General features: G+C 42.6%; 1 protein-coding gene across 1 annotated transcript in view; it reads left to right on the top strand.

Moving 5' to 3' along the window:
- Positions 1-9,783, top strand: part of RBMX2 (RNA binding motif protein X-linked 2) — a 13,275-nt gene extending 3,492 nt beyond the window's left edge. The window contains exons 4-6 of the mRNA XM_032757613.2: positions 3,531-3,660; positions 5,609-5,786; positions 6,644-9,783. Of these exons, the coding sequence (XP_032613504.1) occupies positions 3,531-3,660; positions 5,609-5,786; positions 6,644-7,131 (796 nt within the window). The 3' untranslated portion in view covers positions 7,132-9,783. The remainder of the gene's footprint in view (positions 1-3,530; positions 3,661-5,608; positions 5,787-6,643) is intronic.
- Positions 9,784-13,223: the final 3,440 nt, after the last annotated feature.

The following is a 13,223-nucleotide window of genomic DNA, read 5'->3' on the forward strand; positions in this document are numbered from 1 at the left end:
AAAAAAAAAAAAAAAAAAAAAGAAAAGAAAAGAAAAACTACTTTGTTTTCTGATTTTGAAGGTAATATATAGTCATTATAGAACATTTGGCAAAATAAAGTATAAAGAAGAAAATAGGACATACTCTTAAGGAAAACCTTAATGTTTTGGCATATCTCTTTATCATTTTTTAAAAATGTTGGACATTATTTCCAATGGTTTGCTATTATGAATTATACTGCAATGTACATTATAGTATATAAATTTTTGTATGCATCCCTCATGGTCTCTTTAGTGAAAGAGGAATATGGATCAATATGTTAGCATTTTAAAGATGTTTTATAAACATTGCCAAATTGCTCTCCAAAAGGTTGTATCAATTTCCACACTCATTAGAATGCCCATTTTTCTGAATCCTGATTAACAGTGACTATTTTAAAAAATATTTGCCAAAGGGCTTCTCATTATTACTTTGCTTTGCCTTTATTTCATCATCAGTGAGGTTGAACATCTGTTTATAGATTTGCAGCCCATTATTTTTCTTTGTAAATTGTCTATTCATATCCTTTGTCAACTTTTTTCTACAAGTATTTTCCTTATTTTCTTGTTGATTTTACATGAGCCCTTCATGTATGAAGGATATTAACTCTTCGCTATAGTACTTTGTTGTGTATTGTATTATAGGTTGAATATCCCTTATCCAAAATGCTTGGGGCCAGGCACGGTGGCTCACGCCTGTAATCCTAGCACATTGGGAGGCCGAGTCAGGTGGATTGCCTGAGCTCAGGAGTTTGAGACCAGCCTGGGCCATGTGGTGAAACCCCATCTTTACTAAAATACAAAAAATTAGCCAGGTGTGGTGGTGGGTGCCTGTAGTCCCAGCTACTCCGGAGGCCAAGGCAGGAGAATCACTTGAATCGGGAAGGTGGAGGTTGCAGTGAGCTGAGATAGTACCACTGCACTCCAGCCTGGGCAACAGAGTGAGACTCTGTCTCCAAAAAAAAAAAAAAAAAAAAAAAAAAAAAAAACAACAAAATGCTTAGGACCAGAAGTGTTACCAATTTGCATAAACGTAATGAGCTATCTTGGGGCTGGGACCCAGATCTAAACATAAAATTCATTTATGTTTCATATATACCTTATACACATAGACTGAGGGTAATTTTATACCCTCAATATTTTCAATAATTTTGTGTGTGAAACAAAGTTTGTGTACATTGAATCATCAGAAATTAAAGGTGTCAGATATGGAATTTTCCACTTGTGATATCATGTTGGTGCTCAAAATGTTTCGGACTTTGGAGCATTTTGAATTTTGGATTTTCAGATTAGGGATGCTCAGCCTATACTATGGACTTATTTTTTCTTAATTTGATATGTTATACTTATCATTATTCTTTCTTGATGCTCAAATTTTCCCTATTTGAGGGTCAACATGAGTTCCTTCAAGCCAGTGCCTGTATTCTTTTTTTTTTTAATTCCTGTTTTGAGACAATTTCAGGCTTAATACAGGAACATTATAAAATGGTATAAAGAATACCTGTATCTCCGTCACCCAGATACCCCAGCTGTTAGCATTTTAATTTAATTGATTGTTCTGAGACAGGGCCTTGCTCTGACACCCACTGTAGCCTTGAGCTCTTGGGCTACTGTCATATGTAATCTACAAAAAGGTAGTGTTACTTCCTTTTTTCATTTCTTGTATCTGTTTTATCTAATTGCATTGGCCTATACCTCCAATTTAGTATTAAATAGTTCCTAAACTTAGTTGAATTGGTTCTAGTATTTCTCATTAAGTGGGATGCTGGATTTTGGGCTCAAGTGTATGTATGTGATTATGTAACATATCTGTCAATTCCTATTTTATTTTTATGACTTTATTTTTAAATTTATAAACCTCTAACTTACCTGGAATTTATCTTTTTGTAAGGAGTAAGGTAGTTTTTTTTCTAATGTTTTTTCTTTTTTTTTTTTTTTGAAACAGAGTCTCACTCTCTTGCTCAGGTTTGGAGTGCAGTGGCATGATCCTAGCTCACTGCAGCCTCGAACTCCTGGGCTCAAGTGATCCACCCCACGCACCCTCCTGAATGGCTGGGACTACAGGTGCACATTATGTCTGGCTAATTAAAAAAAATTTTTTTTGTAGAGACAGGGGTCTGGCTGTATTGTCCAGGCTGGTCTCAAACTCCTGGCATGAAGTGATCCTATGGCCTCGGCCTCCCAAAGTGCTGGTATTATGCATGTGAGCCACCGTGCCTGATCTTTTTTTTTCTATTTCCTTTTTGTTTTCCTATTTCTATCTTCCTTTCTGTTTGTTAGCTTTTTTTAGAGACAGGGTCTTGTTCTGTTGCCCAGGCTGGTCTCGGACTACTGGCCTCAATTCTCCTGCCTCCCAAAGTGCTGGTATTATAGGTGTGAGCCACCATGCCTGGCCTTTTTTTTTCTATTCTGCATTTTTGTTTGTTTGTTTGTTTTAGAGACAGGGTCCTGTTCTGTTGCCCAGGCTGATCTCGAACTGCTGGCCTCAAACAGTCCTCCCACCTTGGCCTCCCAAAATGCTGGGATTACAGGCATGAGCCACCATGCCTAGCCTAATTTCTGCTTTTATCTTTATTAACTGCCATCTGCTTTCATTAGGTTTGCTTTCTTCCTTTATGTTCATCCTTTCTCTTCACAATAAAATTCTTTTAAAATTACAAATTTTCCTGAGTATGACGTTAGCCAATTTCATAAGTTTTGGTATATATTCTCATTTTTGCTATTTTCTAAATAGTCTGCCATTGATTTTTTTTTTTTTATTTTGCTTCGTCTTCTCTTTCATGCAGTTAGGAGAGTAGCTTTCAAGTTCTAGTTAGGTAACATGTGTTTTATTTTAAATTTCATTTCCAGCTTTATAACATGATAATTGGAAACATAGTCTGTTCTGTTTTTTGTAGTATAATTATTGAGGTTTACATTGAGACCTAATCCATAGTCAATTTTAATACGTGCTTCATGGATTCTTGAAAATGTCATCTTGTAGGATTCAAAGATATCTATGTATCTAATAGTCCTACATTAATATTTGTTATTATAATAGAGTAATTATGTGTATTAATTAATCTGATTTTAGTTTATTTCTGTCCACTTTGTGCATGATAAACTTCAAAGTGATGTGTTAAATTCTCCCATAACTTTCTCTATTAGTTTCTTTTTGCCTTTCTAATAGCTTTTTTAATTAACATTTTTGATTTCTTAATTGGCTCATAAAGTTTTCCTGGCTTATACCTTTGTTGTGTATTTAGGCCTTTTTCAGTGTAAAATAATCTTCTTAGTCTCATGTGATATTTTTATTTTGGCCTTGAATTAGTCTTTGCTCTGGATATTGCCACCCATTTTTTAATTGGGGATTCCTGTTCTTGTCTGACTTTTTCTTTGCAACCTTTCTATGTCATCTTGTTCTAGATGCATCTCTTGTATACACTATATTATTTGAATTTTGTTTTATTACCTTATCTGCATGTTTTTGCCTTTTAAGTCAATAGTGTCTTACTCTTTTATAAAATAAATAGATATGGGGAGATTGTTAACATTAATCTCGTGCGGGACAAGAAAACTGGGAAATCCAAAGGATTCTGTTTCCTCTGCTATGAAGACCAGAGGAGCACAATTCTGGCCGTCGACAATTTTAATGGGATCAAGGTGAGTGTGCTTACTAAGCAGGTTGGTTGGACTTTTTTCCCATGTATAGGGGTTTCGTTTTCTACTTGGTTCCCACAGACACAAGGGCAGCACTTGTGAGCTTGGTGTGTTGCGGGGGCTGCAGAGATGTGGAGACACTGGTCAAGAAGAGATTCCAGGAAATAATTCTGTTGGCTCATGGCCCTGCAGGACTTGCTTCTTTTCCCCATCTGTTAACAAACCATCTCCCCAGGAGCATAGGCACCAGGCCTGCCTCTCATCCAGGCCTCTGTTTTTCACCTTTCTTTTTTTACTGTCTACTGTCATCTCTGGTGTACTGGAGGATGAAGAGACTAGCAAACATTGCTCTTCCATATTGTGGTGTGTTGGGGGTTTTGGGCTTCATCATGGCCTCATAATCTAGGACATAGCCATGTATGTCTGTCATATATCTCCAGTGACCTAGCATATTGGGCCCTAGAAATTCTCTAGTTAATATCTGATGACAGATTCTACAAAAGTAATTTCATCCTGAAATTTTCTCCCCCCAGTTCCCTCTCATTTCCACTGTCATAAGTGAGGCACTGAGTTCTTAGAAGGAGATAGGGCAAGTCAGGCTTATTGATGCTCCATGTGGTTGCTGCACTCATTTAGGAAAAGAGTGTCACAGAGTTGGTGGGGGGAGGCTTGAGTTGGAGAGTTTGTCACTGATTCACGAGTATGGAATAGCTGGAGATTATAGAACAGTGGAACAAGGTTCTAGGCTTGATGTTTAAGGGAGCCATCAGTTAGAGGGCATCACTGTAAAAGGAAGGTTTTCCAAAGTGTTTCAAAATGGAGAAGAGGATACATGACAGAAGCCACTCAGGCTTCAAGGTAAAAATAAAAATCTGCTCTTGTATTGGAACAATAAAAGCCAAACTTTAAATTTTGGATGACTTTGCCTAGGGAGTAAGTCTGTATCTGCCTATAAATAGAATGTTTTTATTTTAAGTGAGGTGTTAATTTTTGGGGGGTGGGGGAGGGGGACAGGGTCTCACTCTGTTGCCCTGGTTGGAGTGCAGTGGCGTGGTCTTGGATCACCACAACCTCTGTTGCCTGGGTTCAAGTGATTCTCCTGTCTCAGCCTCCTGAGTAGCTGGAATTACAGGTGTGCGCCACCACGCCGGGCAAGGTTTTGTATTTTTAGTAGAGACGGGGTTTCACCATATTGGCCAGGCTGGTCTCGTACTCCTGACCTCAAGTGATCCACCCGTCTTGGCCTCCTGAAGTGCTGGGATTACAGGTGTGAGCCACTGCGCCTGGCCAGAGGGGTTAATTTTTTGTTGTTGTTCATCTGGAGAGATGTGATTTGTAGTGCAAGAATCAGTGTGAGCCGATTGTTCCAGTATGGTGGGGCTAGAGCAAGGTGTGAGGGCTTAAGAAAAAAGCAAGTGCCCTTTTCTTGATTTCCTTTCTCCCTCCAAACTGTTGGTCTGACTTTGCCTCCTAATTACTGGGTGGAGAAAGCAGTTGTAGCATTAAGCTAGACTTCAAGAATTCCTTCTAGTTGCCAGACCTTCTTAGGGTATGTTTCACTGTAAACTTAGGTTACAGATCAAGGGTAATTCATCGTGCATCTAAATCTCAGTCTTCCCTGATGCTTGTGCTTTGAGGTAGTTTTCCTAGTCTTTTTCATTTTATGGCACATACGGAACATGAAGATATTTGTATGCTGCCCCGGAGTAAAGTGATGAGGCTGCTGGTACAACTGCCCCAGGCCTCATCTGGCTGCACTGAGAGCTGAGTGTATTAATATTTAGGTGTACATGCTATGACACACCAGTTGGACAGGTCTGCTTTAGTGACAGAATTTAACAAGAAGGTGAAGGATGTAGTTCAAATCATGGTTCTCTGTAGCTTGTGTTCAAATAGTTTGACAGTTTGGTATGAGGTCTGTCTTCACTGAAGCATCGCCTGTCTTGCTTAGATCAAAGGAAGAACTATCCGAGTGGATCATGTATCTAACTATCGGGCTCCTAAAGACTCAGAAGAAATGGATGATGTGACCAGACAGCTCCAGGAGAAGGGCTGTGGGGCTCGTACCCCCTCACCAAGTTTGTCTGAGAGCTCTGAAGATGAAAAACCAACAAAAAAGCACAAAAAAGGTAAAGCATTAAGACCTAAGAGAAGATTCTGGGTGGCCTTAATGTCTGCTCTTCCTTGCATTCACTGATAGTTGATAATCAACTCAAGTGTGAAAGGGGACGGTGTGGGGAAGCATAGTTTAATTGGGAAAGTGGGGAGTATCAGTGGAAGGCTGGTGCTATGGGCAGAATTGTGTCTCTCCCCAAGTTAATAGTGGTGAAATCCTAACCCTCAGCACCTCAGAATGCGACTGTATTTGGAGATAAGGTCTTTGAAGAGGTAACTCAGGATGGGAATTACCTTGTACAGCAACTTGACATATCAAGGGTGACAGACATCCAAGTTGGCTTCTCGGAGGCACTCTCCTGGAGGCCTAGACAGTGGCTGCTTCATGCTGCTGCCAAGGTTGTTCTCCTTATGCACATTCCCCACCTCCTAGCATGTGAAAGTTTTTTTTTTTTGAGACGGAGTCTCGCTCTGTCGCCCAGTCTGGAGTGTAGTGGTGCAGTCTTGGCTCACTGCAAGCTCCGCCTCCCGGGTTCACGCCATTCTCCTGCCTCAGCCTCCTGAGAAGCTGGGATTAGAGGCGCCCGCCACCACACCCGGGGAAATTTTTTTGTATTGTTTTTTAGTAGAGATGGGGTTTCACCGTGTTAGCCAGGATGGTCTTGATCTCCTGACCTCGTGATCCACCCATCTTGGCTTCCCAAAGTGCTGGGATTACAGGTGTGAGCCACCGCACCCAGCTGTGAATGTTTTTGAACTATAGCACCTGTGGTTGATGTAATGTATTCAGAAAAGAAAGGTGCTTTTTTTTTTTTAAGGGAGTTCTTTATTTTTTTCCCTTTTCTTATTTACTGCTTCTTTTATCCTCCAGACAAAAAGGAAAAAAAGAAAAAAAAGAAAGAAAAAGAGAAAGCTGACCGGGAGGTACAGGCAGAGCAACCATCCTCTTCGTCACCCAGACGCAAGACAGTAAAGGAAAAGGATGACCCTGGCCCTAAGAAGCACAGCAGCAAGAACTCGGAGAGAGCTCAGAAGTCAGAGCCCAGGGAGGGGCAGAAGCTCCCCAAATCCAAGACGGCCTACTCTGGTGGAGCAGAGGACCTAGAGAGGGAGCTGAAGAAGGAGAAACCCAAGCACGAGCACAAGTCCTCAAGCAGACGGGAGGCAAGAGAAGAAAAGACCAGGATTAGGGACAGAGGGCGGAGCTCAGATGCACATTCTAGCTGGTACAATGGGCGTTCCGAAGGGCGTAGTCACAGAAGTAGAAGTAGGAGCCGAGATAAATCCCATAGGCATAAAAGGGCCTGGCGCTCCCGGGAGCGGGAGTCTTCGAATCCCAGTGACCGTAGGCGTCACTGAAGACTGTTCAGCTGCTCAGTAGATTTGGAAATAATTATGTTTTTTAAATGCAGTCAAATTCAGTTGGGTTGTTACTATTTTTGTATCTAAAACTTCTGGGGCTGGATTCTTTTAATCCCTTGAGTATTAGAGTCATTGGAAGGGCTGCAGTTTCAACAGCTAGATATCGTGGATATTCTTTGCAGCATCCATTGTCCCTGTACCAGAGTATGTATTGTGAATTTTGGTTCATAAATATGGCTCTTGAACCCATAGACCCCAGTTGAAGATGGAATTTTCAGGAAAGGGAAAATACCAGATAATTCTAGAATTCTAGTCTTCCTGTTAGATGTTTATAGCCCAGCATCTTGGGACCTTTCTAGTTACTAGGTTTGGACAGCTTGATGTGAACGAATGGGATAGGATTTTTAAAATCAGCCAGCTCCATGCCCAAACCCTCCTGTTTGCAGAACTTTTTAATGTCTTTTCTTTTTCATTAAAACTTTTTTGTTTGATATGCCTCTTTCCACATTTTTTCTTTGCAATGTATTTATTATTTATTTGTATTTAGGTGAAATTCACATAACATAAAAACCATTTTAAAGGGAACAATTCGGTGGCATTTGGTACTGAACATCCACAGTGTTGTGTAACCATTGCCTCTGTCTAGTTCCAAAACATTTTTTATCATCCCAAAATGGAACCCTGTACCCGTTAAATAAGAACTCCCCATTTCCTCCCTTCTCCTTGTCCCTAGCAACCACCAGTCGACTTTCTGTTTATGGGTTTGCCTATTCTGGATCTTTCATAAAAATGGAATTATACAATTGTGGCCTTTTGTGTCTGGCTTCTTTCACTTAGTATAGTGTTTTTTTTTTTTTTTTTTAATTTGAGATGGAGTCTCACTCTGTCACCCAGACTGGTGTGCATTGGTGCAGTCTCAGCTCACTGTAACCTTTGCCTCCCGGGTTCAAGCCATTCTCCTGCCTCAACCTCCCCAGTAGCTGGGATTACAGGCACACACGCACCACCACACCTAGCTTATTTTTGTATCTTAGTAGAGATGGGGTTTCACCATGTTGGCCAGGCTGATCTTGAGCTCCTGACCTCAAGTGATCCGCCTGCCTTGGCCTCCCAAAGTTCTGGGATTACAGGCGTGTGTCACCACACCTGGCCTAATGTAGTGTTTTTGAGGTCCATCCACGTTGTAGCATGTATCGGTACTTCATTCCTTTTTATGGCTGTATCATATCCCATTGTATTGATAGAGCACATTTTGTTTATGCACTCCTCAGTGGGTGGACATGTGGGTTGTTTCTACTTTTTGACTAGCCAGATTCCTTTTTGTGTTCCAGACATACCAGGCTACCTTTTAGCCTTTGTCCTCTTTTCAAGTAGCCACTGTTGCTGGGATGGGAACCCTTTGTCAGCTTCATTGTCTGTCCTCCTGGTCTGCCTGGCAGTTCCTTCTTATTTTGAGTTTTAGCGTTCTTCTTTATCTGTCAGTCTCTTAATGAGTTTGGTAGGAACTAGGTCACAGGACCTTTAATAAATACTCCCTGGTAAATTATTAGAGGTCAGATTTCTGACCCTGCAAAATGAAAGACCAGAGCTTTAATAGTGAGGGCACTAAGTTGGACTTCCCTGTGTTAATTTGGACCCTTGGTTAGACATGCAGGAGAGTTTGGGAGAGTTTGTGGGGGATGTAGTAGGGGAGGGTCGAGGAGTCTGGGAAAGCTGTCAGACTATGATACAGATCTAACCTCTGGAGAAGAAATAGGAAGGAAGGGTGGGTAGGAAAAGTCTTGTGCAGTTCTAAGATGGTTTCAGCTAGACCAAAGTGAGTTGAGCCAGAGTCACCTGTCAGAGGAGCCCTGCTACATCAGCCATCATAAGCAGTTCATGCTATTGCCTCTTGGCCTCCATCTCAGCCATTGTGGCTGCTGTGCTCATGCGCCCATTATGCCAGTGCTGTGGTAGCCAGTGACAGAGGCCCATGAACCGGGTTAAGTCATTTCGTCTGCTTGTTTTTATATGTGGCAAGGAATTGGATCACATAATTATGGTTGCCGGTTAGGCAAGCCTAAAATTCATGAAACAAGAGCTGACACCGGTGGGATTTCTTCAGGGAAATCTGTTTTCCTCTTAAGGCTTTCAACTGATTGGTTGAGGCCCACCCACATTATTGATGGTAATCATTACTTAACTGATCGTAGATGTTAACCACATCTACAAAATCCACTACTTCCCCATTATCAACGGGATACGTTCCAAGACCCCCAGTGGATGCCTGAAACTGGCTAATGCCGAACCCTACATATACTATGTTTTTTCTGTACATATATATGATAAAGTTTAAATTATAAATTGGGTACAGTAAGATTAACAACAATAACAGTAAAACAACAGTTATAACAATATACCGTAATAAAAGTCATGTGAATGTGGTGTCTCTCAAAATATCTCATGTATGTAATATTTTCCGACAACAGTGAACCACAGGTAACTGAAACCACAGATAAGGGGGGATTACTGTACCTTCACAGCAACACCAAGTAGTGTTTGATTGAGCAACTGGGTACTATAGCCTAAGCCGAGTTGACACACAACAGTAACCTCACAGTTTACTATCTTGTCTGTGGAGGGGTTTGGGGGAGCAGCTTCAGAGGTTTCCACATGGCCTTCCTCACTATGACAGCTCTCACTCCAACAGACCAAGGAGCCATGGGGGCATTACTCCTACTGCCAGGTCAATTCCAGTTACACACTTAGGGCTAGGAAATGACCACTGGCTGGGTCAGCAGCAGGCCCACTGTGAATCCTGTTTTGGCCAGAATTTCAGTTATCACTTGGCCTCCATAAGCCCCTAGTCTAACCAGGGCCGTGATGATGCTTCCTGTCTCTAGGTATCAGTCAACTTAGATCTTGGGTCCAGTGTTCCGCCGAATGTTTGAGTATTCTCTCCCCAGTGTACATATACCCAAGTAAGTGGCTGTAGGTCCCTTTGGGGAAGTACTGGATGAATCATTGCATACTCACCATTGTCCTTCCCAGGGATCCAGCCACCTCTTTCCAGACCTGAAAACCGGCTGAAGTATGGCAGCTAAGCAAGGAAGTAGGACTTTTTACTGGGGGAAGCTCCCTTAGCCTCCTGCTCCTCCACTCCTCTTCAGCTTGTAGATAGGAAGCAACACCCTTTTTGACTGTTGCTCCTAGGGACACCATGTTCCATTAGCCATCTCCAGAACTCCTTGAAGGTAAAGCCCCCATGGCTGTCCTTCAGACCTCGTGGTTCGCTCTGGTATTTGTGGCCTCCTGCCTTCTGGAGGTTAAGCACCTCTGTCTGGTGTCTCTTACTCTGGGGCCCCATCATCCCCTTTGACACTGATGAGCACAGCTCTGTGATGGTCTCTCACTGTAAGCCTTCGCGTGCAGAGGTGGCCACCTCTGAACTTAGTGATGCTGGTGTCCCTCTCACCAGTGCCTTCCTGCTGACCTCAGTGCATGAGATGTCCCCTGCCCCACCATGGAACACTGTCTTCTGGTGGGCTTTTGACTTCATGTAATCTGTCCACCCCAGCATGCCCACTTCCCTTCATTCCTTCCTCTGCCATCTGCCAGGGCAGCTCAGGTCTTTCTACTTGGCCCAGCATTGGCCATTGCTTTCACTGGGCCTTTGAGATCCATCTTATTAGAGGCTGCTCACCCACTATGGGCCTTGCCAGGAGGTTAAGTCGTGTATCCTGAAAAAGGGCTCCCAAGTCTGAAGTTTTGCTTTTCTGGCTCTCTTGATATAGTACCTGTGAAATCCAAACCCAATACTTCCTTGACTTCCGCTAGCCTGTGCCAGCTAATTTTTGCAGCTCTTTGGTGTATGCTCCCTCCTTTATTAGGACCAGTACTTTCTTAGCCAGTTTCTGCTGAGATTAAACCCTAGTTACCAGTTTAGTAACCAGAGAGAGAGAGAGAGGGGCTGGGGACAGCTGTGAGTGAGGCACTGGTTGCCTAGTGTGGGGAGCAGCGTCTGCAGCATCTTCTGGCACAGGGGAAGTGCTAGCTCTTAGTAGAGAAGAGTGGGCCCCTCTGCAAACTGACAGTTGAACTAGTGTGTTTGCAGAGCCAGCACCCTCAGGGGTGTCCAGCCAGATGTTCCCATCCCAAGTCTTTCCAACCACATGAAGTCTTGTGGCCCTGACTTCAGCAGAACAGATCTGCTATGTAATAAATATTGACTGTTATATCTCTCTGGACTTGGGCAACTTGATCACATCTTCTCTTTGGCTCAGCCATGTCCGTTCCTCCACTGCAGGAGATCAGGGCCTCTTTGTAAGCTCCATGGAAGCCCTTTGGCTCTCACGAAACAGCGTTTAGTTGCTTATTAACTGTCACCCATTTCTCATTACCCTGTTGCAGGGCATCAGGACAATTTAATAATACTCTTATCTAGCCATTTCCACTGTCTTTGCAGGGCTTATCCCTCCCAGATTTTCAAAAGTCTGAGCCAGGATACCTGCAAGGCCATTCTCCCAGTTTTCCCAGGTTATCTCCACAGAAATCTTTAGCAGTTGGACTACCACCCTGTGCCAGTGTCCATTTTACCAAGCAGGCAGTGAGCGAAGCCATCCCAGAACCCCATCTCGCCATTGCCTGTATTCTTGGACCACCACCAGGACCATTTGTGTTAGTTTGGGTTCTCTGAAAGGCAGATGCCAAGATGAGATTAGATGTATGAGAGATTTACCAGGGGAAACTCCCATAGGGAAAATGGGGAGGGAGTCAGATAGAGCCTAGATAGATGCACATCTAACCCCTGTGGAGGACAGAGAAAAGGAAGGATGGGTAGGAAAAGTCTTAGACTGCAGGGTGCAGTTCTCAAATTTGTTTTTATTTTGTTTCATTGTAAATTAACAAATAATTGTATGTACGTATGGGATACAAAATGATGTTACGATTTATGAATCATAACACCATGTGTGGAATGAATACATCAAGCCAATATTCAAGTGATGCAGTTCTAAGGAGGTTTCAGCAAAACAAACGTGTTTCTCAGGAGGGACGGTTCGCCACAGGCCCTGAGCGCCCCTGCACGTTCTTGGCGAGTATCTGAAATCAATGTGGAACCATTGCTGCAGATAGTCACTGTAAGGAATTTAAAATTGTATTAGTCTCGTTCAGACTGCTATGTAACAAATATTGACTGTTACATCTCTCTGGACTTGGGCAACTTCATCACATCTTCTCTTTGGCTCAGCCATATCTATTCCTCCACTGCAGGCTTCAGAAGCAATGCTAGGCCTGTAACCAACAAATGACCCCATGTGGGCTACGAGCCTACATGGAGAATAAACACCCAACAGTCCTGAGAAACTTCAGATAACAAAGGGAGTGTGCTGTGGAACTTCTCAAATCTCGAGAATCTGGCCAGTTCTCTAGGTTTCAGAACATCCTGAGACACACAAAGTAAAACCTTAAGCATTATTGATTAAACTTTCAGAGCTGCACATTTGCACGTTAGCTGTTAATTTTAGCTAGGGTGAGCAACACCCTTGTTGACTATTGCTCCTAGGGACACCATGTTCCATTGGCCATCCCCACAACTCCCTGAAGGTAATACAGACCTTGGCTGTATTACCCTGTGGCTGTCCTTCAGACCTTGTGGTTCGCTCTGGTAATACAAGCTGGGACCCTCCAATTGCTCTCTGAAGTCTCACTCATGGAGTGGACACACTGCCGGGGACCTGTTCCAACTGGGACTCCAGATGGCTGTATCCAGGACTTCCCAGCACTGCTTGATCTGGGTGTAGGTATTCTCCCCAGTTTGTTGAAAAAAACAAAACAAAACAAAAAAAACAAAAAAACATATTTTCCTTTTACTTTTCCCTTTTCTCCTACTTTAGCTTTTGCTAAGTTAACTATTATACTCTTTTGTTACATTGATCATTAAACTTTTAACTGCATTTGAGTGTAATATTACAGTTTCTTTTGCTCGTGAATCCTCAAACCCAAAATGATGAAACTTTCAGCAAAACAGTCACATAGGCAACCAAGTAGGGCAAGGTGACCACAGTGTGACTACTATTTAACTGCTCACTTCCCAGGGGAGGGGCACTGGC

This window comes from Hylobates moloch, unplaced genomic scaffold (assembly GCF_009828535.3).
Source record: "Hylobates moloch isolate HMO894 unplaced genomic scaffold, HMol_V3 SCAFFOLD_7, whole genome shotgun sequence".
NCBI lineage: Eukaryota > Metazoa > Chordata > Mammalia > Primates > Hylobatidae > Hylobates > Hylobates moloch.